The sequence below is a fragment of the Phocoena sinus genome, chromosome 13 (genome assembly GCF_008692025.1).
Source record: "Phocoena sinus isolate mPhoSin1 chromosome 13, mPhoSin1.pri, whole genome shotgun sequence".
Taxonomy (NCBI): Eukaryota; Metazoa; Chordata; class Mammalia; order Artiodactyla; family Phocoenidae; genus Phocoena; species Phocoena sinus.
This window is the reverse complement of record NC_045775.1, coordinates 57423266-57450952: the sequence shown is the minus strand read 5'-3', so window position 1 is coordinate 57450952 and position 27687 is coordinate 57423266. Positions and strand designations below refer to the sequence as shown.

General features: G+C 35.6%; 1 protein-coding gene across 3 annotated transcripts; it reads right to left on the bottom strand.

The window, feature by feature from the left end:
• Positions 1-286: 286 nt before the first annotated feature.
• On the bottom strand, positions 287-14581 carry ETAA1 (ETAA1 activator of ATR kinase). 3 transcript variants are annotated; one of them, XM_032653426.1, is made up of 6 exons: positions 14148-14581; positions 12949-13077; positions 12600-12676; positions 9431-9543; positions 7128-9175; positions 287-2016 (listed from the first exon to the last, which is right to left on the bottom strand). In XM_032653426.1, the coding sequence occupies exons 1-6, from the start codon at positions 14452-14454 to the stop codon at positions 1889-1891; spliced, it is 2802 nt and encodes a 933-aa protein (XP_032509317.1). In that variant the 5' UTR covers positions 14455-14581; the 3' UTR covers positions 287-1888. The 3 variants fall into 3 exon arrangements, with proteins under 3 accessions (XP_032509317.1, XP_032509318.1, XP_032509319.1); XM_032653427.1 differs by having other exon boundaries at positions 14232-14569; XM_032653428.1 differs by lacking the exon at positions 14148-14581 and having other exon boundaries at positions 12954-13070.
• Positions 14582-27687: the final 13106 nt, after the last annotated feature.

Sequence of the window (27687 nt, the reverse complement as noted above, 5' to 3'; positions counted from 1 at the left end):
GCCACTCTTCCACCCCCATCCCTAAGTACTATAAGTCAGCCTTTAAAGAGAAAAGGGGTCATTTTAAAGAAAACTGCTAAGTAAACAGTAGCATAGGCTGTATTGAGAATATGACAAAATTATGGAAGAGATTCAAACAAAGAACTTTTAGAAGTATTACTAGAATACATATACAACTGAATAACATATAAGGCATTATAGAACTGTCCAACAAAAGATACAAGAAATAAGTACCACAATGATAAGAGAAAAGAAATCAATTCCAGTAAGGATGGTCGGGTACAATTGTCAAAGCAACTGAAATTTATTGGGCTGAGTCTTAATGATTGGACACAATAGGCTAAAGGCATTCTAGAGAAATCAAGTGGTAGGCAGGGGGGAGCTTAAGCAAAAGTAGAGATATCCAAAGAGTAGTTAGAACACAGTGAAGCCATTTTAGAAAAAGATAGATTCTCAGCTCTTCATTTTCTTACACAGAAAAACTCCCTATATTTATCTAGATACTTTTTTATATATTGTTAGGCAAATAAACATTACCTAGAATATGTTACTCCACTGTATATATGAAAACACAATTTTCAAAATTATGTATCTCTATAGAGCAATACCTTAAAACGCATTTAATTACTTTGATATTATCATAGCTCTAAGATATCTGAATAGTGGTGAACATCCTCATAGGTGTTTCATATTTATAACTTTCGTCAGGTCTCCTAAAGCCATTTGGGATAAATAAAGCATTCTTACCATCCTTATGCCCTCAGCTAAGATTTTTACTTCTGGCTTCGCAAATTCCAAACAAGTAAAATTAAAAAGAGAGTAACAGAGAAGAACAAATTAGCAAAGTCTGTAAATTAATCAAGGGAAAATTACATAGTTATAGGAAAATTGAAAAAGATTCTCATTTTTTATATCCTGGAATGGTTAATTCTTTAATACAAGAAACAATAAGCATTATTATCAGTCACTTGATGTATTTTAGTTACTTTTTTTAAGTTTTATACTATAAAATAATTAATGCGCCCACAAGTTATTTTATGTACTAATTAATACTCTGAAGCAAATGGTACCATTTGCCTAAGTATCCACTAGAATGAAAGAAATCATTCTAATCCTAGCACAGCTCCAACTTGCCTTCTGACTTTGGGAATAACAGTATTCATTTCTCACCTATACAGTGAAGAAGCTGGACCAGATGATATCTAAAGTTTCTGACAGTTCTAAATGTTACTGATGGTACACTACTTATATAGCTAATCCCCATTCTTCTTTCAAAACTAAACTTCTTAAATCAGCATTTTCCCTAAAATTGGTGGGAAGTTTCCAAAATGTATTACATTTTAGAAAATTTTAAATTCACAGCTATTACAAACTAGGAATTGAAAATAATAGTTTTCTTATGAAGTCCTTTATTTCCTACCAATCATGTTCCTAAGAATATGGAAGTATTAATTAAAATTCAGAAATGTATAAAAACCTTAAGGAACAGTTATTGAAAAAAGCTATAAAGAAATAATCTCTATTAGTAAGTTGAAGCTTTGTATTAGGAAAAGATTTATTACAGTAAGAGTTAAGTGGATTATCTATTTTTTGATGATCCTCTGCAATCACAGTATTTAAAAATAAAACTACTTTTCTCTGTATGATTCTACTACATAATTGCTAACTTTCCTGAATTTCCAAAACTGACATGCAATTACTTTCACATACATCTCCAAGGAAAGGTTTCACTGACCATTGTAAACACTGATTTATTAAATAAAGTAGAAGTCCATGCTTTATAATTCAGCATTAAATTTCTCATAGAGAAATCAAGAAAAAATATTTCCTATCATAGATAGTTATCAACTGTCTTTGTTACCTCCCAAGTAACATTTCATTAAAGAAATCAATTTAAGTGGGAGCTGTCTTTCTTTACAGATGATGCCTGTGCTTTGGCCATTCTTCGAACCAGCGCTTCTTGTCTTTTTCTCTGAATTTCTTCAGGAGAATACTTTCTATTTTTCTCTTCTTCCTCTAAAAATGAAACCAAATATAGATATTAGCTTTACAGACTATATAGTCGTTCTGAATAAATTTTAATTTTTACTTGTTTATTACCCAGATTTGCTACATTGGTTTTGTTATTAAACTATACTTTACTAAATATAAGACTACAAGTACAGATACAGTACAGTACAAGGCTCTAGGCCAAAATAAAATCAAGCACTGATCAATCTGTTTGATGCACTCTTTTCACAGTGAGATAAAATCCATTTGATTAAAACTTGTACATTTTGACTACCCAGCAAATAATTTTTGTGAACAATGACATCTAATTTATATAACCAATAAATGAATATATTTTAAAAACAAATTGGAATTTTAACTGTTATATAAATTGTAATAGAAAAGGAGTCAAAATATAATGGATTAAATTAGATACCAATACCTCAAAGAGTATATTTTTACTATAAGATATTCTATGCTAATATTCCTACTCTGACTTTTTTTCCTCTATAGAACTCCAAGATTTTCATTTCAGCTATCCAGGAAAAATATTTTGGAGTAACAGACTGAAATCTATTATGTCAATAAACATGTAACTCACTGTCAGATATTACATTTTTATTCAGAAGATATATTTTCTACAAACATTGGAAAACTATTTCAAGAAGCAGGATATCTGAATAAAATTTTCAATATGAATGTCTTTTAATATATAAAATATGAAGCATTCTGATATATTCTTATGCAACACACTTTAGTGTATACTTCAGATAAGCCTACTATAAAATAAACAATGCTTTAACTTAGATAAATGAAAATGAGAAAGTTCTATTTTAATAACACATCCAATTCTGCCTCTACCAAAATTCTGACTTCTAATAAAATTAATTCCACAGTTAAGTCACTCTGGGCTAAAATATTAGATTATCTATGTAATGCTATAAAAATCAAACTTTAAAATTAGTAAAACTATTTTTTCATTTAAATAATGTTTTAAAATCAAGCCCATCATCCTAATACATATTTAAGTGACCGTGTATTGGTAAAACTGTTTATGTTGTAAAATCTACCTTTCAGAGAAGTAAATAAGAATTTGCAGCACTGTCAGCAGAGAAATATTATTTACACTGACAGCTAGATAGAGGTTCAGAATTTAGTGGTTATGACATTTCTCTTGTTAACTAAGGTAGATATTTACTCAAAATATACCATCTTTCCTTCCTCAGTATAATCAGAAATGAGAGAAGGTGTTCAGGGTAAGGGACACATATCTCAAACTCCCTGGATGATTCTGTTGCCTTTTATTTTCTAAGTCAATTATCTCTCAGACTGTAGCTATTTTTTCTTAGAGAATAATACTAAAGCATACTTTAAAATTAGCTTGACTAATTTATCTATTATTTTAGTCTGAAAGCTGAGAAACACAAGAAACTCAGAATACACACACACACAATTTACATTCAGTTGACCATAAATTTGGAAGGAAAATAGGTTAATAGTCCATGATGGCAGAAAAGAACATAGCTCCCTAAAACTGGCCTTACAGCTGGTTTTGTGATATTAATAAAGTCTCATTAGGCAAATCTGATTTCAAAAGAGTCATTCATGTCTCCCATCAGCACTTCCTTTAACACAATCTGCAATGAAAATACATAGCAAGGTCTCAAACTATTGCGAGGTACAAAGCAAGAGTGGCTCTTTTTAATCTTAATCCCAAAGCAGGGGTCAGGAAACTTTTTTCTTCTGTAAAAGGCCAGAAAGTATGTTAACCTTTAAAAAGCATGTGATTTCTTGTTGCAATTGTTCAGTTCTGCCCATGCAGCATGAAAACAGCAATGGACGATACATATAGGTAAATGATGTGACTGTGTTCAAATAAAACTTTGTTTATGGATAACGAAGTATGAATTCCATATAGTTTTCAAAAGTCATGAAGTATTATACTTCTTTTGATTTTTTTCAACCACTTAAAATGTGAAAGTGGGACTTCCCTGGTGGTGCAGTGGTTAAGAATCCGCTTGGCAATGCAACGAACACGGGTTCGATCCGTGGTCCGGGAAGATCCCATATGCTGTGGAGCAACTAAGCCTGTGCGCCACAACTACTGAGCCTACACATGCTGTGGAGCAACTAAGCCCGTGAGCCCCAACTACTGAGCCCACGCACCGCAAGTACTGAAGCCCACGCGCCCTAGAGCCCGTGCGCCGCAACTACTGGGCCTGCGTCCTGCAACTACTGAAGTCTGCACGCCTAGAGCCTGTGCTCTGCAATAATATTAGGCACTATCAAACTTAACAGAAAAATTGTAAAGTAAACTGAAAGGCAGATTATCCATCCATTAAAAAAATGCAGATAAGACAGGAGACAGGAGTTTTGGAAAAACTCAAATATTCCAGAGAGATTTAGTTTTTAATGGAATTACAACTATAAGTAAATAAATTCATGTTGGAAGCATGCTTCAATTAATTATACTTATTTAAACATAAACTTAAATGTTTAAAACTATTATAGACTGACAATTTTAAAGCTTCAAAATATCTAGTTTGAGTGACAATGTAGAGAAGTATTCATTGTCAGTGTTGATAAGAATATAAATTGATGTGATTGGGGGGACGATCTGGAGATATCCATCAAAATTTAAAACATTCTGAACCTTACATAAATTTTCAGTAATTAACATACAATCACACAAGTGTGTGTAAATTTATGTAGAATATTCACTGGAGGACTGTACTGTTGTTTATAATGCAAACAACTGCAATCAAACTAAACCTCCATCAACAGAGAAACAGTTAAATAAATTATGGTACATCCATATAATGACATACTATGTAGTCACTCACAGGACTAAAGCAAATCTATATGTACTAACAGGAAAAGACAGTTACAATGTATTAATTGAAAGCAAAACCAAGTTGCCAGATAGTGTATACTATATAATTTCCCTGAGGAATGGTTGGAGGAAAGGAGAAATAGAGGACTTACCTTTTTACTTCCAATTAATGTATACTGTTTTCTTTATTTTTATAAAACTACATATTACTGTTACAATGTTTTTTTAAAGGGAAGGATCACTTAAATAGGGAAGTTGTAGCAATAATGCCAACAAAAGCATCATCTAAACAGAAAACAATCATGTTAAAAGAAACTAAAAACTCCCTTAACCATAGAAGCATTGATCTACATAATAGGTAAGAATCCTAATGCTTAGCCCCAAGTGAGGGAGACTGATTAAGGAAATCTATAATTACAAGCTAGCATAGCAAATGCTGTAACAGAAGTTAGCACTGGGTATTGGAGAAACCCAAAGAAAGAGAACCTTAATCATTCTGCGTGGTTAGAAACACACTGGCTTTTAAAGGATAAACAGAAAAGAGCCAGCAGATTTGGCGTATGCATGTGGGGGCACTAGGTTTCTGGTGAAGTGCCCTGGGCATTAAGAAGCACATGTAGTTATGCCAGAAATATTCCCTTTTAAAAACTACTACAGTATCAGTGAATGACAGACTTTTCACATTATATTGCATGATGTTCATTCAAATACTTATTAAACATCTAACTGGCAGCTGCCGTGGTAGGCCTAGGTATTCACTGATGAGACAGACAGTTATCAATATTTGATTGCAAACTGTGATCAAAGAAATGAAGGAAATAAGAGAGATGACTGAAAATAACAAGGAAAGCATTTATAGACTGTTGAAGGAAGGCATCTGTGAGATAGTAATATCAATACTGAAACTGAGACCTAAGGATAAAAAAGCACCAACTGGACTTCCCTGGTGGCGCAGCGGTTAAGAATCCACCTACCAATGCAGGGGACACAGGTTCAAGCCCTGGTCCGGGAAGATCCCACATGCCACGGAGCAACTAAGCCCACGCACCACAACTACTGAGCCTGCGCTCTAGAGCCCGCAAGCCACAACTACTGAGCCCACACACCACAACTACTGAAGCTCACGTGCCTAGAGCCCATACTCTGCAACAAGAGAAGCCACCACAATGAGAAGCCCACGCTCCGCAACAAAAAGTAGCCCCTGCTTGCCACAACTGCAGAAAGACCGCGTGCAACAATGAAGACCCAACGCAGCCACAAATAAATAAATAAATTTATTTTTTTAAAAAAAAGCACCAGCCAAAGGAGGGGTGGCGGTCACATGCTGGGAAGCAGTGTTAGCTGGGACTAGCAGTCAAAGCTCCTGAACTAGAAAAGAACTTATTCTGTTTGAGGAACTGAAGTACAGCTGGTGTAGCTGAAGCCTAATAGGTAAGGCAAAAAAAAGAGGACAGGAAGGTTAAGGAGAGATAATCCAGGGCCTTGAAGATCACAGGGTAAAGTCTGGATTTATTTGAAATATGACGGACAGTGGCTGAAGGTTGTCTTTAAGCAGACAAATGCCATATTTGTTTTTTATTTTTTCTCTTGTTTTAAAAGATGATTCTGCTCTTTGGAGACTAGAATTGACAGGGAACAGGTAAAAGAACTGCAGTAGTCCAGTCAGGAAACGTTGGCTTGCATGAGGGTGGTAGCAGGAGACAGTGAGAAAAATGGACAGTTTTCAGATATATTTTTTGAGGTAGAAACAATGGAATCTGATAGAAACGAGAACTGGGGAAAAGAACTGGAAAGAATCAAAGATCACAGGATGTAATGAGTAAGTAAATAACTACTCTAACCATCATAACTAACAGTTTTATATCAGATGGTATTCTAGCAAAGGCATTTAATTAGAATGCTCTAAATCTTCAAACAGTGTTCACCTCAATATTCTGCTAAACACAGGAGTAAGATTATTCAAATTTTAAAACAATGAGAGATATTTAGTGAACACAAGGAATCTTCACACAGTAATACATGAATCTATAAGTAAAATTTTCCAGGTAATAATTCAGAAAACATTCAACACATACTTATCGTGTGCCTACTATACACTAGTCACTGTATTAAATGTTGGCAAAGAATTCGATGCAGTCTTTTCAAAACATAAATCACCCAGTATTTGTATATTCCAGCATCGTTTTTAAGAATCACTTTAAAACTTCTAGTTAAACATCATAGTTTTTAACATGTATGTTATGCAAATTCAATAAAACAAATAACTAGTTTGGTTACTTTTCAAAGAAAATTATTTCATACATACCTTTTGAAGTTTGTTTCAAAGATTCAGAAAATTTCACCAAAGACTGCTGTTGAACAGCCTTCCCACATAATGGGTTGACAGTTTTATTTTTCTGCAAACCCTGTGTGATTTTGGTACCAGAGATACTTCCTGTTATACAATTGTTATTAAACTGAGAAAGAATTTGAGAATGTTTTATCTTTGTAAACATGTACTTAGAAATTTTCACTGTTCTGTTAAGGTCACTCTGAGTTTCGTCTGTTACGGTGCTATGCGATAGATGTGGAGTACTCAATTTCTTCTTATTAGCAGCAATTTCTGTACTCATATGATCTGAACTCACATTCAAACTTGAACTTCCTGTGAGAACCGATTTGGAACTATTCACTTGTTTTGGAACATCAGTGTTATTCCAAGAGACATGCAGATTATTGATCTGACAATTTGAGTTCTTAGAATATATAGTCAAATTTGTCGTGGCACCTAAAAACCCCGGAGAATTTCCACAAATTTCCCTTTTCTCCATCTTCATTGATTTATTTATTTGTAAGCTATCTGTCAACGAAGATGTTTGCACTGAAACGCTGTTCAGATTCAAATGCTTTGATTGCACCAACTGACTTCCTTGTTTAGGTGTAGTAAACACATTTTTGGCTCCGTGTTTAGAACTATTATTGATCCCAAATACACTTTCTGATGTCTTGCTGTCCACTCTAATGTCTTGTTCCTGAGTTAGTCTTTCAATATCATCACATGCTTGGTATAATAAATCATCATCTACATCATCTGCTTCCCAGGTATTCTCTAAGTGATGACAGGCTTTAACAATTTCATTGGTAAATGATGTATCATTCCAATCATCAAAGAAAGAACGAAGCTTTGATACATTAGTCTGATTTGGGTTACAAACACTGGTTTTATTGCCCAAAGTTGAAGAGCCTAAAGGCTCGACATTAGTAGGTGCCTTCAAAGACTGATTAAAAATGGACTTATTTTTTTGTTCATTAGAACATCCTGGGTTCAAAGTAAACTTTTTTTCAGAAGCATTTACATTAGAAGTATATTTAATATGAGTATCTTCATTTACTTTTGCCAGATTAGATGCAACTGCACAGTCTTGAATTTTGTCTTGAACAATTGTATTAAAAGATTTCTCCAATTTCACTTTATTTCCAGTGGATGATAATTTATTTGGTTTATCATTCGGCTTTGGTGAAAATCTGTATTTTGCAGCAACTGTTAATTCACTGTTCCATGTCTTTGAAGGAAGATCTTGCAAAATTTTTGAATCCCTTAACCTGGTATCTAGACTTGTATTCATTCCTGACTTACTTTTACCATTTTTACTGTTAAAGGTACAAATTTCCTTTTGATCAGTAATCTGGGCTGTTTCAGGGGCAGCGAAAAGTTCAGACATTTCAATATTTTGCATAACAAAAGGTTCATTACTTAGTAAGTTTTCCCAATCATCCTCAAAATCACTGGTAGTAAATGTATTACTGTGCTTATTAAAAGCTCCTGGTTCCTTAGTACAGGAAGTCACATATGATTTTGTCATTCCAGGATTATCTACTTGATGAGAAAGTGATCCTTGGGTTTTATTTAGTAGTTTTTCAGTGACCAGAGTTTCATTAGTAATGATGTTCTCCTCTTTCAAAGCGTTTTTCTTTCCAAAGGTAGTACTACTGGTGTTCAAGAAAGCATCTGACAGATCTTGGCTTAACTGTCCACTACATTTCTGAGTAGAACCATCAAAAATGGCGATAAAGGCTGCTTCAGCATTTTGGTCAAATGGCTTCTGACTGCTGTTTTGATCATTTACCACAAATATCCTGTTTTCTTTCACTGGCTTCTTTATCATAGCATTATCTATTTCAGGAACTATATCATGTAGTAACTGCATCTGTACATTATCTCTGTAATTATTTAAAGTCTCTGCTTCTGAAATCATCTGGATAAGATCATGATTTCTCCTGTTTTGCTCTTGAATCACATCTAGCTCTTCCATATTTTTATCAAATTGCTTAGCCAATTTCATAAGTTCCTCCTCCTGATTTTGTGATTTTAACCTATTAAACAAATATTTTAAAAATTACAACTAAGTTCTAAGTCATAAATATTCAGTTGTTATTTAACATATTTTAATGTTAAAATTCAAAAGTTTTAACACATACTGATATTATAATTATTTTAAGTCAAAATTTTACATGTCAAAATTAAGGAAAATAATTTATAACCATTTTGACATATTCCCAAAACCAAAACAGAATATTAAAAATACTTACTTCACTGAATGTTAGAAAAACTGCGAAGTTTGAACTTACTTTGTGCAGCTGAGTTTTGCTCTTGATTTTCCTTTTGCTACACTAGGAGTGCAAGGAATAGCAGTTGCACCAATCCACACGCCCAGCATGGAGTCTGTTGTTGGTTTCTCATCCTTTGGCAGAAGGGGAAAAAAAAAGAGGTGTAAAAGTACCAAAACCAACCAAACAAAAATCCACTTTAATTATGCTGAATTATTTTCTTAAAGCAATAATTTCTGGTAAGGTGATAGCTACTAAACAAACTCCAAAACAATGAGAAGATGGAGGACAGCACTAACAAGCTGCAAGAAGTGATCTATTTATGTTTCTGGGAATGAAAACACTCAGAATTGGGAATTCCTTACTTTCAAAAAAATTTTGTTTTTAAGAATTTAATTAATTAGGAAATGCATGTTCACTAGTAAAAGCACATCTTTTATCAAAAGAAAACTGAACAACTTATTTCAGTTGTCATAAGATATTCATAAAATAAACATTAGTATCAGAAATAAACCATGTAGCAGGAATCATTAGTATTATGAATAAAGAGAGATACATATGGAGTTTTTTCTGTATCACCTGATTCTCCAAATTTTCCCTATCTCCATTATAACGCTTATCTAAAGTTGGGACAATCCATGTTGACCTTAATTGACAACACTTAGGTAGAATTAAGACAACTTAGAATTAAATCAGGACCAAGCTAGAGATAAGTGCAAGGTTAGAAGTGATGCTATGAATGAGGGATAAGAACAAAGAGTAAGTAGAGAAAGCAGGTAAAGAAGCTTAACCAGTATTAAGGCTAGAAAAAAGCCATTTTAGTCCTGGATCTTTCTGCTATACCCTTCAGTCACTTGATCATGCATAAAATTAGAGAATAAATTTGTGTATTAGTTACAAACCAAACCAATAAATTAAACAAGTTAATCATTTTCTACTCTATTTTTATAGTACCTAGAATGAGCATAAACAAGCAACTATCACACAAATTAAAATAATCTTATCACTAGTTCATAGATTACTTGAAGGCAAGGACTATTCCTGATAGTTCAGCATCTAGCAAAATGCTGAGCATAAAGATGTCAGTTCATGTTTATTCACTAGAAAGTTAGGTGAAAAGATACCTACAACTTGGTATTTCAAAATCCTCAATCAACAAGCAGTTTTCTTAGATGTCCAGTTGAACCTAGTAGATTTTAGCTTTGCAAAATACCCAAGAAAAGCAATAATTTTGATTTTAGATGCAATACATATTTTCCCTTTTGTTTCAACAATCTTGAATTTAGGGAAAAATAACATTCTTAATGATTTAATTATGGATACTTTTCAGTCCATTTACCAAGTAATTTAAAATTCATTCCATTTTTAGAATATAAAAGTACAATAACTTTATACATCTAGTTATATATATACATGGGTCCTATGTGTTTTTTATAGTATTTTTTATAGTATTTGTAAATGTTATATTTTTAAAATTTCCTGATCAATAATTACAATCCAGGTGCTGTAAAAGGTATCCAAGCATATATCCTAGAGTATACTGTGCAGAGTTGTAAAAATGATGGAAAAATATACACCATCTTCAAAAAACAACATTGTACAAAAAGTATCCCTGAAGAAAGCAAAATGACTGACCAATTAAAAGTGCAAATTAAAAAAAATGTCATCTCTGGAACTATTAAGGTGACTTAAATAATTATTTGAGGAGGATAACTCACCTAAAAATAAACAACATGAATATGTCATTCTGAGAAAATGACAAGTTCTTTAAAAGACCTTGATATTACCAAAGATTTACGTGCTTTAAAAGTGCTCAGTTGAAAATGGTAATATTTAAAAGCAACTAATTTCACTGTACTTTTTCTTATACTCAAGTTACCACTTGCATACTGTTGCCATTTCTTTATGTGAGTTATTATTTCCAGCCCACTTAGGTAGAGTCCAATAATTTACTCAACTATCTTTTTATCACTATTGAGGCTGGCCAGCCCAAACACATTTTATTATGCTTCTTTCATGTGAAACCCACAATTGATGAAGATCTATTGTTAACTTATGAAGCAAGTAGTATATGGTATAAAGGCTATTTAACTAATGAACTGTATGTAAAATGCATTTCTATGACATACCAAACATGGAATGTAGAGCTAGTAGCAACAGAGTTGTTTTGACTGTGTTAGCTGTAATTCTGAATGTTTTATAGTTGCTAAGAAAAACTTTATTTCCTGTCTCCTCCACCTGGATGATGGTGATCCTTGCAACCAGTTTGGGCCAGTGTCATCTATTGTTTATGGTCAACATATAGTCACTATCAAAGGGCATTTCAAGGAAAAATACTAAACTTCCTATGGAAAACATACTAAGCAAAAATTGGGTGTTTTCTGGATTTAAATGTTGCTAAATAAGAAAAAGAGAAAGGAAAGAGGTCCAGAACAGAGGTTGACCTGAACTTATACTTCCCTTACACTCAAGCATTACAAGAGCTGAAATGAATTTTTAAATACAGTTCTGTTACAGCAAATAATTTAACTATCATAATTAACTTTAACCTAGCATCTGTAGTGCTCTGTAGTTTACATAAATTTTTATCCAATTCAGTCATCATAATAATCCAAGAAAGAGAGCAATACAAGTAATAATTCTATTTTAATGGCTGAATGAACTAAAGTTCTGAGAGTTTAAGGGACTTGCTTAGGGTCATCCAGCATAGGAGGCAGACTGAGAACTAACTCCAAATCCAATGTTTTTTCCATTTTTATGTTTCTTGATGATATTATAAGCCAACAAGTATTAAGGAAAGCAGTTTCAATGAGGAAAAGGTGTGCTATAGACAGGAAAAAAAATACCCATCACCAAAAACTTAGAAGTTTAAACTTTTAGTAACTTGAAAAATGATACCACATATTGTTAAATAACATTAAAAACAAAATAAACACAAAGCTTTAGTTAAAAATCATCATTCTAAAAAAGTATATACATATGCTTAGGAAAATATATATTACCAATTTTAAATTATGGTCCTTTTTTCAAAACATGCATTTCAGTGGTAGAAAAGGTAAAAATAATCTTTGCTGCTCTGTTTTTAAAAAAGAGAATAAGACAAAATATTTTTCACATAAATGAACTATAAAAAAAACTTAGTGGCATATTTTCACTGTTTTAAAATAAACTATAAAATACTGATATTTACCTGAGGAGCAATGCGATTAACAATATGTGAGATTTCATCACTATCTGTGGTGTAAATCCGCTTTTTTCTTCCTTTACCTAAAGAAACAAAGACATTTCTATAAATTAAAAACAAAAAACTAATTTTTAAAAATAGTGGTTACGTCTTAGAACACAATTTTAATTAGCATGGCTTAGATCACTACGCATTCTGACATTACACGCGTATCACAGAAACATGATCACTTAATATTCTCGAAAAACATTTGCTGTATAAAAGTTCCTGATGTGGATATCTGACTGAAATTCTACAGTTAAATCCTAATCATTAATCAAATATTCACCCAGATAAAAATGTTTTAACAAATTACCTAACTGTTTCGTCATTGGAGAATTCTGATCCCAGAAGATATCATTCTGTCCATCTGGATCATTAGGAGAACTGAAGGCAGATGACAATAAATCCATTTGCAGCATTCTCTTTGGTGTTTCATACATTTCTACATAAAATAACAATTATTGCATTTTAAAGCATTACTTTACTTCATAATACCCCAATGTTAAATACCAGCTTAGACTAAATTTATTTATAGTCCAATTATAAATTTCTTTCCCAGAGATGATTATATTACTTTAGCCACAACTGAAATGTTTCACATAAAATCCCTGTAGTACTTCATAAGTTTGACATTGTAAATAGCAAGTATTTTAAGACAATCTAATAGCTCTATAAATGTACAATACTGTATAACCTAGTCATTCCATTCATTACCCCTGGAACTAGGAGGTTTTGGGAAGCACCTGTAATTTACAGATACATTTCAAAAATCAAAAGCATTTCAACAGAAACTTCAGAAAAAGTCTATGTTTAGCTTCCTTTTGCCAACTCTATCCAACTTACACTAATTACTTCAAAAAGCTTTAGTGAGCCATTTCTTGGTTTTGTCTAGTATCACTTTTTTTGTTTATTCTACAATTGCTCTGTCAAACTAAAAACAAGGTAATAAAAGCTGTATTTTAAGAACATGCTCTAGGAAAGAGCTCTTATATGAGTTTCAATTCCTACCAGGACTTATTAGAAAAAATTGAACACCAAAAAGTGATCAGAATGAAATACTCAGGGGCCCTTGGTTTCCTACTATGAGGGATATTATACAAAGGAACTTCCGGTTTATTCATAACGAGTTGAGACATCACCAAGGCTTTGAGGATAGAGATAGCTATATATTCCAGTCGGCCCCTTCTCTAAGTCAGATCAGGGCAAAAAGTTTAAGGGGAAATAATTCCCGTGGTAATAAGCAGAAGGCACAAGATATTATTTCTCCTCCCTCTGCCACTATTGATACCTGGAGGAGCAGCCTACAAATTAGCCTTCCTCCCTCCAACAGGTAAACCCCACAATCTATTCCTGTGGCAGGGGCGACAAGCGGTTGTCACGCCTAACGGGGCAGTGCTCACACTCGGGGATGAAAGCCCTGGGCGGGGGGGGTGGGGGGGGGGTCGCGTTAATTTTGGACTCACGAGGGAGAAGCCCAGGGAAAGAAAACACAACTTCAGACTCCACTCCCACCTGCACCCGGGGTTTCCTGGTCACGAGCTGGCCTCTGAAGCTGCGGCGCCGAAGCCCAGGGAGGCCCCGCTGCCCACGTCTCACCCTCGGGGTTACTTTTACTGCACGAAGCGGCTATTGGCGGCTGCTCTTGCTGCGGCAGGGGCCGGGGAGGCCTCTCTCCAGCCCCACAGGGCCCTGAACCGCGGGCCGACCTCAGCCGCCTCTTCCCCGTTTCGACCACCGAGCTGCATTCCTCAGTCGCCGCCGCTTTGCGCGGCGTGTTCTTCAGGCCAGGGCTGTCCCCATATTTCCTTCGCCGACTCATTGCGTAGGACGCCCTCCACCAGCCGCTTCTCCTTTCATATTTTGCAACGGGAGGAGTAAGCAACGGAGCTACGGAACTACAAACCGGACCCTGCGCCAACGGCCGCCGCCATTTTGGCCGGTGGGACGCTCGTAAGAGGCGGGTTCTGATTGGCTGCGTCCGGACGAGGGGCGGGGCGGCCAGGGTTCAAGCGGCGCGCTTCGGCAGCCCGCGCAGCGAACCTGCTCTACTCTGCTCGGATTCGTCAGGATAGGAACTGGTTGAAAGGGACAGCCGTGTGGCCACCATAGCTGAGAATGAGAGCATGCGACGTGGAAAGAATCCACTGGCATCTGTGTATTGAGTTTACTCAGATTCAGGTTCTTGTAGGGTTTAATATTTCGAAGAAGAGGAAATACAGGTATAGATTAAGAAGGAAGGCATGAAACTTCTTTCATGGAGGATATGTGCATAGAAAATCAAAACATGTAGGAAAAGTTATTAAATTCATAAATTAACAGAGTTGCTGATATGAAGTCAATATTCGAAGATCAATCATGCTTCAATAGATTAATAATAAATGTAACATTGACTTTTAAAAAAAATATGATTTATAGTAGCATACAAGGTATCAATTAACTAGGAATAGATTTAACCAGATTGCAACACCCCTACAGAGAGAATTATGAAATATTTTTGAAAGAAATTGAAGATCTAATAAATGGAGAATTATACTATGTGCATAGGTTGCAAGACTCAATATTGTTATGATGTGCTTCCCAAATTTATCTATAGATTCAATGCAAATCCATTCAAAATGGCAGTAGGTGTGTGTATCAATGTGTGTAATATGGCAAGTTTATTTTAAAATGAACATGGAGATGCAAAAGGCTAAAAATATCCAAGGAACTCTTGAAGATCTCCTGAAAAACAATAAAGTTGGAGCTCTACCAGTTAAGACAGTGTGGCAATGGTGAAAGGATAGACAAATAGATGAAAGAAACAGAATAAATGGCTCAGACACAGATGTCTACATAAATGTACCGTCGATTAAAACAAAGATGACCCTCCTGAGCAGTGTGAAAAGGACTTTTTGATAATAAATAGTGCTTAGTCAATTTGATATACACATGGAAAAAGAAACTTAATCTCTGCCTCAAACCATATCCTCAAATCAAATGCAAATTGATTATATATTGAATTGTAAAAGATAAAATAACATTCTATAAGATGGTATAAATTGTCTTCATTACAGAAAATGAATTTTAAATGGAACAAAAAGTCACCAACTATAAAGAAAATAATTATAAATGTGACTACATTAAATTCATAACTTAAGAACTGTCTGTCCAAAGACATTAAAGAGAATGAAAGGCAAGGAACAAATTGGGAGAAGATATTTACAATATGCAAAATTAAGGGCCCATATATAAAATATATGAAGAACAGATATAGATCACTAAGGAAATGATTCACCACTGTTAAGAAAAATGGGTCAAATATAATACTTTAGCAGTCTCTGCAAAAGAAAATCAAAGTGATCAACAAACTTGTGAAAAGTTTGTTTGCTCAAAACTTGCTCAACCTCATTTGTAATGAGGAAAATGAAAATTAAAACCACAATATGATACTCTTTTACACCCATCAGAATAGCTAAAATTAAAAAGACTGACAATAAGGGTATCAAGTAAGTAAAACAGTGATGAAACCACAGCCACAGCTAACCCAGAGCCAGAGGCCCCAATCAATGGGAACTGTCACGGAACTGCTGGTGAGATATGACTTGGTCCAACAATTTGGAAAACGGGTTTTGATCTAGCAGTTCCACTCCTAGGACTATAACCAATGGAAATTCATGGACTTGTGCATCAAGATACATTTTATAAAAATGCTTTTAGCAGGTAAATTCAAAATTACCCTAAACTGGAAGCCAACCCAATACCATTCAGCAGTAGAGTGGGTAAATATATTGAGCTATATTTGCTCAACAAAATGCTACATAGTAATAAAAATGAAAAACTACAGCTCCTTTCAACAAGGAAAAAAAAATCTCATAAACTTAAACTTGAGCAAAAGAAGCCAGACTACCTACTCCTTCCTCTGCAAGAATAGTATATAACTCCATTTACATAAATTCCAATAGGCAAAATTAAACTATATTGTATAGGGATGTAAGCTTAAGTGATAAAATTATAAAGAACAATCAAGAAAGTGATTACCATAAAAGTCAGGATAATGGTTACTGAAGAAACAATGATTAGGAGCCAAGAGGAAGGGGGAGTATCTGATGTGTTGACTTTGTTCATTGTCGTGTTTTAGTTGCTGGTTTTGTGATAATTTCTTGAGCTGAACATGTCATTTTGTTTACTTTCCTGTATACATGTTATATTTATCAATATATTTATCAATAAAAATGTTTTAAAATTTTAATGTAAGGAAAAATCTTTGTTTCTACTGAAGAACTGATTTATATTCCTGTTTTGAAATTTACTCTGTTTTTATTCTTTAGTTTGGCTGACAGGAATCCTAGATCTAAATTTGAGGTTCTAGCAATTATGTAAAACATCGTGATCAAATCATTATTTTCTTTTTCCTCAGCACTTGACTTTCTACTAACATTTCTCTTGCCATTGTTGCAGGAGAAGAGGGAGGGAGAGAAAGGTCATGTCCCAGGTCTCAAGCAAGGTCCTGGGAGGGTCCTTTGCACAGGAAAACATTCAAGAGCCGAAGTAAAATGAAAGCAAATTTATTTAGAGAGATACACATTCCATAGGCAGAATGCAGACCATTTCAGAAAGTGAGAGTGCTCCAAGGTATGGAGGTGGTTAGTTTTTATGGGCTAGGTAATTTCACAGGCTAATGAATGGGAGGAATATTCTAACTATTTGGGGGAAGGAGCAGGGATTTCCAGGAATTGGGCCACAGCCCACTTTTTGGCCTTTTATGGTCGGCCTCGGAAATGTCATGGCACCTGTCATGGTGCTGGTGGGGGTGTCCTTTAGCTAATATATTACAATGAGGTTCAAGGTCTACTGTAAGTCAAATCTTCTGCCACCTTGGGCCTAGTTGGGTCTAACCAGTTTTTGTAGTACCCTATGTCATTCTTTTAATGGTTGTGTCCTATCCCCTTCCTTCCTGTCTTCCTTCCTGTCTGATTGTTTTTAATCTACATATTTTAAAACCATTATTTGGTTTTATACGTTTATAACTGGATATGACTGCTTGGGAGGTCACATCTCTTAAAATTCAAATTAACTTCTTGAGCCTCTAATTGTCTAAATTAATAGGAATACTGTAATTTTTCTCTGGGATCTCTCCTACCTCTCAACTGACCAAGAATTCCAGAAGCAGAATAAAAGAACTCAAATGTATACTACAGCACTTTCTTAAATAAATGGCATCATAGCTATCTAAGACCGAATTTATCCTAAAAACGTCTAACTCACACTTAGAAAAGAGTTTGAAGAATTTAATAATGCTTATAGGAGTAATAACCATGTAGTAATCCTTTAAAGCATATTAATATTACAAATAAAATAGCAATGAATAATTTCCCCTAACTGTCCAAATTCTGTAGTGCCCAGGTAACCCTTGTAAAAAGGAACAACTTGAGCTCAAAAACCAGACATGTGTTGTTATCTTAGCACCCCCAGGATGGCTGTAATCTGTAATCATTATGTGGTAGGAAACTATCGTAAGTTTTAGTTTTAAAGTTACTTAATTCACACAATCTGTTACAGTTCTAAACATAGTTCAAATTAAATGTGCTTCCTGAATATAATTCCTGAAATGAATATGGTACACTTAACTTCTGGATAAAATGTTTTAATAAACAAAAGATAAGTCTTGTAGACATCTGAATGCAATATGATTCAAAATGCCAAAATAACGTTTCTAGGCATTTGAATAACATGTACATATAAGTAACTTTTAGTACAACTAAAAACTTTTTAATAAACCAGAGTTAAACTCTGACTTGTTTTACCTGCAGAAATTATCCATAAGGTTAACAGTGATTATTAAGCAAAAATTTGAGACATTGAGAGCCTTTCTAAGGAGGTTTTTTGTGGAGTGATTGCCTTGTCACTTATATTATAATGATATTATCTTCCGGATCAATGGCCAGTTGTAAGAGGTCTTTGTTTCAAGAAAAAAATAATTAAAATCATAATGTCCTATTATGTAGCACACTTTGTGTACAGAGCTCTACCCCCAGCTGCAAATCTATCAGGATACAATTGACAGAATCTGAACAGGCAACAAAATGACTAGAGAATTTTTTTAATAGTGTTGTTACTGTGTTTCTTAAATATACCCCAGAATGCACTTGGGTAAGTACTGGGCCCATTTTTCCTCAGCCCTGACCTACTGGCAATTTTTTTTAAATTAATTAACTAACTAGTTAATTTTTTCAATGAAGTATAGTTGATTTACAATGTGTTACTTTCAGTTTTTAGATTCTTTTCCATTATAGGTTATCACAAGATATTGAATATAGTTCCCTGTGCTATACAGTAGTTCCTTGCTGCTGGCAATTGTAATTAAAATCACCTACCATGTCTATCCCTCTTCTGGGGGAGCTGCTCCATGGAGAGCTCTACTGCCCAGGTGATCCCTGATTGGAGTAGAGATGGGCTTTTGACTTTGGGAGCCAATCCATAGGTTGACTCTCCACCTCTGACTGTTACAAAAAGATACACTGAGACAATTATATTTCCTCTTGGAGGTTTGAAGTAAGAATTTGCTAGAGGGCCCTGCGCAAAAACATGGGGGGTGGGGGTGGGCAGAAACTCTGAGGAAACCTTCTAATAGTGGAACCAAAAGAAGCAGCGTCAGGATCATTGGGATGAATATTTATATATTTCAGATACCGGAAACTGAACAACCATTCAGCTCCAGGGTCCCTAAGACCAGGTGCTATTGTAATTCCAATCATTTCCTTTTCTTTTTCAATGAGAGCCCTTACAGTAAACTTCCTTTCCTTGAGCTAGCTAATGCCAGTAAGTCTGTATTCCTTATAAGCACAAAAGCTGAACTAAAACAAAGCTTTGGCTTAAGGGTTATGGTCTAATTGTTTCTCAATTTTTATTAGAAGGCACAAATTGGGAACAGAGAAATACCCACTGCAGAATGCTTTTATTTTAATTGCTGTTTGCAAGGCATGATACCAAAACCATTCTTAAGGACAAGAAGATTGCTATGAACTTTGGCAAAATCATGCTTAATTATAAATGATTTGAGCAGTTTTTTTAAAATAATAAGTTAAAAGAATATTATTTCAAAAAGTTCAAAATAGAATGTAACAGAATCCCATTGAAAGATGGAGTTGGGAGCTAAAATATTTTAGTGATTCATTTGAACCTGAGACCAATTATAGTGGGCACCGGCTGTTGTTTAAAATCATTTTTAAAAAACTTTTCTTGGCTCACTATTTTATAAATACCTAAAAGTTTAGAAACTATGGACCGTATTTGTTTGTCTTTCCAGCCCGTACTCCAGAATAACCTGTTTTATGTTTCCTCAATTTCCTCACCTCTCAACCTGCCAGTACATTTTCCTTGCTGGCCTCAAACTTTGGATCAGTCATGCCACTAGCTTTCTTAGCTCCTACCCCTGAGTTATTGAGTTTGTTGGAGAGGTTCCCAACTATGCCACCATGAACCTGTGGTCACCAGGAGCTTTCAATGTCACATGATAAAGTGACAAATCTCATTGATTAGGAGAATGCATCTTTCCCCACTCCAAAATAGAGATTCCAAATTTCTACCTCTTTCTATGAAAGAATAGATACCGTAAGAGAAATGAAGGGTTTAATTACTAACAATGGGCTTATGAGAAATCTTACATCAAATTTTACAATGGAATAAATAAGATTTACAACGTTCTAGCAATCACTCTACAGTACTCGACGTACTTCCTGAAACCTTCACCACAATCAAGATGATAAACCTAACCATCACCCCCCAAAATTTCCTGTGCTCCTTTGTATTACTTTTGTTTGTAATATATGTTTATATAATTTACCTGTGATTAATGGTTGTGCTTAACAATCAGCTCGCAAAATTCCTAAAAATTTAATAGCTAGGATGAGTTGTTAGACCCAAACGGTCTACGAGGGATTCCAACTCGCCCAAGAACCGCCAAGAGTCGAGAGCCGCTGCAACACGCAAGAGGTTTATTAGGAGCCGATGCACCGGGGTTCCCTGAACCTCACGCAGGAGGCCGATGGGGAACCCCTAAAAGCGGAATCACATACTTTTTATAGGTTTATTTACTCATAGGGCGGGTATATTCTCACAATGATTGGGTAAATGTGGTGACTTTTGAATTCATTGGCTTAGGAACTTTTGCCCCACCTTCTGGCCGTTACAGTTGTTTGTTCATTGTGGCGGTTAGGGCGTGTACCTGTTACGGGCAACTGGAAAATTACCCGCTGGCTGGAAAGTCCCCGTCAACTGAAAAACTCCAAGAATTGGTTTCGATAGGGAGAAGAATTGGTTTCGATAGGGAGAAGGAGTGGCGCACGATAGGGAGAAGAATTGGTTTCGATAGGGAGAAGGAGTGGCGCAAGAGGTTGGTTTATGGGAACAAGTGAGGGGGTGGAAAGTCCCTAAAGGCCCCACAGAGTTAGCTATAGCATACCACTGATTTTCTTATGTCTCCTGCTCTTTTCTCCAGTTTAAGTAACCTCATTTCCTTCAGCATTTCCTCATCTTACCTATTTTTCAAACCTTTCATCAATTTTAAGCCTCCCAATTCAGTGATTGCACTCAGAATTGGACTCAGAGAGTCCTACACTATATATAGGTTGCAGGTTTAAAAATGAAGCCAAGCTGTAAATGTTACAGGAAAAGAATGCCTGGGGCAACTTACTAAGGCTGAGAAATTAGAAAGTTGCTGGGAAAGGCAGCTTCACTGGAGGAAGGGACCCTTTCTAACTGAGTGACAATGGGGAGTTCAGTCTGGGGATGTTAGGAGAAAGTAGAGCAAGTTACTCAAATCCTGGAGTGGGGCATATATCTTGCACACCGTGGTTTCCGCAGGCACTACTTAGCAGTGCCACTAACTGAATTCAACCCCACTGATCATTTCAGGCACCAACTCCCATTGGGCCTGTATCTACCCAGGAATAATGTCTGTGGGTGTCATGGACGTAATTTAAAAAGATATTTTTCTCTACTGCTTTAAGGAAAACCTTGGGGGGAAAAGTCTGAACAGCCCCAAAATGTCTTATTCAAAGTGAGTAACTTTCTTTTCCCTGGCTGTAATGGAATTCAGTCATCATCCACGTGTCTGCGGTTATGATCACCAGGAAGATGGTCTGATTTTAAAGACTGCCCTTGACTCTTCTTCAAGCAGCAGGATTCACATCATTCACTCTGCCACCATAATTTTAAAACACTCCTAAACTGTATCTGAGACTATTACAAATTTCTTTATTTCACGGTAAAAATAAAGTCTTCTTAATATTTTTACTACTGTTAATAGTGTTTAAGTTAACCTAGCCAAATGCATGCTTAGGGATGCTTGAAGTGTCCTACATGCAAATGTTTCTTTTTGTGAATGGTTATTTATACAGAATCTTCTGATCAGAGCCGAAAATGGCTTTTGATTGTTTAGGAATGAAATTACAGCATTGAAAACGTATTAAAGTTATAAATAACATTTTAGATCAGTTTGAATGTAAATGGGTAGACAAGAAGGTAGTTAAATTGCAAAGTCTATATTACAAAACTAACTCTACTCATGTCGATTCAGTTCCCAGTGTAAGAAATTTTTCCTTTCAACAGGGGTTTTCCTGTCTTTCAGACTGCTGGAAAAAATGATTGGTATATTTCATATGAATGTGGCTTTGGTCTAGTATCAATAATCTGGGTAACAGTGTTGGGGAAAAGTGGGCCCTGGAGGTTGTCATCTCATTGGCAAGAAATACATGGAAAACACAGGTACATTTATTCTGCTGTTGAACTATTTTCTTAAGCCTGTTACCATGGCTTCTAAGTGCAGCAACAGGCAGGCCCTTTTACCTGCTACTTTTGGCATTTCCAAACCCTCACCGTCCTTTAAATGCTCATTATTTAAAATGCAGTGTGTGGAAGAGCAACTGAGGTATCACCAGGGAGCTTGTTAGAAATGCAGAATCTGTCCCAGACCTGCTGAATCAGAATCTGCATGGTTACAAAATCCCCGGGTCATTCATGATCACAAGAAAGTTTGAGAGGTGATTATCTGCACCTAGTAATTTCCCTAGTAATCATTTCGGTCCACAATGATTAATGTCTCTTCTCTGAATTCCCACCTTACCTTCAGTTTATTCTATATAATTTCTGTTTCTCACTAAGTATTGGACATATGCAAATCTCATTTCCCTGACAAAACTGTGACCTTCTAGACCAGGGGAAATTCTGTAAAAGGTCACATGGTAAATATTTTATGCTTTGCAGGCTGTATACTATCTTAGTTGTATGTTCTTTTGGGACTTGTTTACTCTTTGAAAACCATTCTAGGTAGACAGCCCAGCAAAAACAAGCCCCAGGCTGTATTTGGGCCATGGGCAGCAGCTTGCCCACCCCAGTCCTAGATGGCAGAGCCAGAATTGTATCCTGGGCTCCTGGTACGTTGCTAACTCTTATAGAGTTTTGCAATCAGTCTCTATTATTCCTCGATTTGTTAAAGTTATTTCATATTCCCGTCTGCCTCATGTTCTAAAATATTTTGAGGTAAGGTTTAGGAAAAGTTATGAAAAAGTATCCTAATATCAATAAAAAGATATATTTCATACTTTAGAAAGAAGCTATTAATAAGAATAGGAGATTTCAAATAAACTTTTTTATTTGAAAAACCTACGTTTTCTTTTCTTATTGATGTCAAGACATAAAAAGTAAACCATGAGTCCTCACTTGGCAAAAGAATATAATCATAATCTATAATTTTTTATTAAGACCATGCGGGTAAAGAAATGTTGTCATTTATTCCAGCCCAATACAAGCAGCTATCAATAGCAGAAAAGAGTAAATGTAATATGCCATGGTAGTTAGACTTGACCACAGTATTATTCTTTGGTCTGTAAGTGGTAGATTTCAACTTAATATCACTATGAGCCATCCCTTGTGTTTAAGGTATAATCCATAGGGATTAGTTCCTTGATTGCATTAATATTTAAGAACTAAAACTGTATCAGCAAGAGAGGAATGAGAAAACATTCCAGGAAAAGCAGCAACATCACACATATACTACACACACGTGCGTGCACACACATGCTTACTTGCGTTAACTGCTCCAGGCAATGTCGGGAGAGATGGTTTTTCTGTTTAGGCTGATGTTATCTGGATTTTTTTTTTTGACCCTTATAAGAAAACCAGTAATAAGTTTATTTTAAGACCAGAAAATCAGATGTTTTCCTGGTGGTAAAGGCCAAAAATATTACTGTTATATAGCCTGTAGATTGTTTCTTTCATTCAAATCAAAAGAACTAGCCTGTGTTTGAAGGTCTTAATTTAATTAGGACTACACAGAACATATTTAAAGTTGTGAAAACATTTGCTATTAATATGATAAATAATTTTTCTTAATATAATGTTCATCTACAGAGAAAGAGATTGTATAATTTTCAAGATTTAAAAGTGGATTATTTGTGTTGATATCTTTTTAAGCTTAGGGTTCACTTGATACAATCACAAGAAGAAAGCCTTCAATTTACACATGTTTTAAGAATAGTTAACAGCTAATCTACAAATAATCAATTAAGACATCTTTATTTTTGTCTCCACAATATATTTTTTTCATGTTTCCATGGAAAGTTTTCCAAATTTTACTTTATCTTTTCTCTTCTCTGGAGTTATATTTAATAATCTAAGAATACCACTGGAAAATGAGCATGGTTGGGCTTCCCTGGTGGGGCAGTGGTTGAGAGTCCGCCTGCCGATGCAGGGGACACGGGTTTGTGCTCCGGTCCGGGAAGATCCCACATGCCGCGGAGCGGCTGGGCGCGTGAGCCATGGCCGCTGAGCCTGCGCGTCTGGAGCCTGTTCTCCGCAACGGGAGGGGCCACAACAGTGAGAGGCCCGTGTACCGCCAAAAAAAAAAAAATGAGCATGGTTGACTTCACATCTCAGAAGCATTAGATAATCTTGATCTTTTTGAGGATATACCTTTTACAGGTATCCCCTGGGTTTTGTAGGAGGGAAAACTTGTGCTTTTCCAGTGTGACATGGAGAAAGTTGCTCGTGACTGTTAGGACTAGATCTCCACAGGATGTCAGGTGGGGTGGGGGGGAATCACTCATTCAAGTTGAGGAAGTAGTCGTAGGATGATGTAGTAGTAGGTAGTGGGATTCAGTGAAGGTAATCTCAGATGTCAAAGGTCATACCCACACATTCTAATTACTACTGAAATTGTGTTTGGAAAATTTCGTTCTTCCCCTTTACCCATGCACATGAAAGTGTAGGGCCCCTGGAGAGGTGGCTGTGCAGACTTGATCTAGTAAGGTGGAGAAGAACAGAGTAGAGGCTGGTTTTGTGCTGCTGCCATCTTGGACCCACTGTAGTCAGGGCAGAGACACAACTTGCCTCTGTTTCTGCTTAAACACAGAACATGTCCTTCTAAGTGTAGAGGGACCGTTTAACACTCAAACTAGGACACTCTCATAGTGAAAAGGGATACTATGAACAATTTCAGCTGAAAACAGGAGTATACTAAGGATATTTGGTTAATGGATTAATGACGAATGTTGAAGAATGAATGGACACCATCCACGTTTTTATTAATGGGTCTCAAAAGCCCTGCATCTCCAGACTGAGAAGGAGGTGGTATAACAAAGCACTGGCTTTGCAGGTACCCAGCAGTTTCACATCCTAGTTTATTGCTTGCTCTATGGGTGATCCTGGGCAAATCTCCTAATTGCTCTCTCAGTTTTCTGGCTGTAAGTGGGAATAATAATCCTTACAACCCAAGGTCATTTTAAGAACTATAAAAATGACGTATGTATAGCATTTAGCATGGTGTTTAGCACAGAACAAGGACTCTCTAAATAATTATTATTCTTTGTTATTGTCCCTACTTGACCAGAATCTAAACCTATGTGTAAGAATAACAGTACAGCCACAGCCAAAGTAGAAAGGGGTCTTTTTGGCTTCTTACTCCACACATCCATTGGGCTTCCAAGACAACCCAGCCTGAATTTCAATGACGCTTCAGTAACCTCCTGCCATGGACCCCCTTCCTGAGCACTGTCCTCTTGCAAATGTGTAGACTGAATATGAGAGCTAGGACCTGAGCTTCTCAGATGAGCCTACTGCCTGAATAGATTAGGGCTTGTGCAGCCAATGATCCAAATTTCCAATACATTTCCCTGATGCTCTGCAGTACTTGTCTTCTTGGAAGAACACGTTAGCAAGATGGAAGATATTCAGGCTACTTATGAATGTATATATTCCACAGTCCCCTTTATTAATATACAAATGACGGAAAGCACTTTTCTGGGGAAACACAGGGGAGCTGGGGCCCTGAAATGTTGAAAACAACATTTCAGGAATTTTGAAAGCCATTATTAAAAATTAATTTATGTAAACATCTACTAAATTATATTAAAAACAAAGTTAATAAACATTCAGAACTCACCATCGGTAATTATTTAGCTATAATCTATGCTTTTGAGCTTATCTGTACCCATTGTGTCTCTACGGTGGAAACACCATGGTCATTACTGTGATTACTCCTCTCTTCAACTCCACATTCAGTGATGCTACCTCAGCAGCATGAAGTCAGCCATGATGGGAAAACTCACCCCATAGAAACTGATAAAACACTACAGATCAAGGCTTGATTTACTGTTTATTGATTGTGTAGATCTTAGAAAGTGATGGAGAAAAACGCAGGTTATACTTCAAAGAATGCTTTGACAATAACAAGTAAGGTGTGAATAGCACAAAAAATTGAGGGAATATTCTCCCAGAATTCAAAGAAAATTCTCTGATTGAGTAAATAAGTCACTCAGATCATTGAGAAACTATTGAACTTCCTACATAGATCTTCAGTGTTCTATTTTCTCATTAACTTAAAGGAATATATCAACCATCATTCATGTCGGAACTACCTCTTGCTCCTCAATCAAAGCCTTAGGCTGGCTATGAATACAAGATTTTAACAAAAATCTACAAAAGCATTCTGTGAGATTTAATTAACTATATTGAATTCATGATAAAGAGTATTGTATATTTTATTATTATTTGGAAATTATGTGATATGAAGTATCCTTCATATCAGTAGTAATTTTTCAGAGGGAGCTAGTTGTTAACCATTTATCAGAACACCACTTGCATGGAAAGTTCAGGGCTTGGCCACTGTTGCACTGTTAGTCCATGGAAATGCCAAATCAGTAGGGATTAAAGCCAGAGAAGTGAGGTTTGAAGACTGAAAGACAAGAGGGTAGAGTGAACAGTGACTTAAACAGGAGGCAGACAACAAGGCAGGGACAGAGAACAAGGCAGGATGGGAAACTCGACAGCCAGAAGAGAATGAGATAAGGGATGAGATTGTTTCTGATTTCACTCAGAAAAGGAGACCCCAGAGTACTCATTATTCTGGATACATTCCTAAAGGTACCAAGCTACACAGTGGAGGAGGAGCCTGTGAGTTTAGGAGCTTTGGTGAGGTCAAGAGTGAAATTTGGTTAGGTAAGCTTCCAACTCGAGGAAATTGGGGAGAAAAAATTGCCATTTCAGGGTGTAATTTTTTAAGTACAGTAATTATTAAAAACATAGCAAATTCCATTCTGCAACTTTATGTAATATGTCTTGGAGACCCATTCTTAGGAATTAGGCCCTTCAATCCTAACATGCTATCTATCCTCAAGCCTGTTGTTCACATTCATGACATACAATGTTTCATGCATATATTTTTCTGACTTTAAAGGCAATTCATGTTCATTGTAGAAAATTTGGAAGTTATAGAAAAATTAAAAATTTAATTAATGTCATAATTCAGAGATAACTACTGTTAATATTGGACTATTTCCTTGTGGTTATAGGTGTATGTATGTGTAATATATATACTGATATAAATACATATACTCACATATATGCATAGTATATATTAGCATATATGGATTGCTTTCATTTGATACTACAGTATATTATGGGCCTTTTCATTTATTCTTAAAATTTTTACTTGTTTATGTTATTGTTTATATAGAAAGAATAGCAGTCCTTTGTTGTATTTTCTAAAAAAAATTATGTGTGTCAGTTGCCTTTTAAA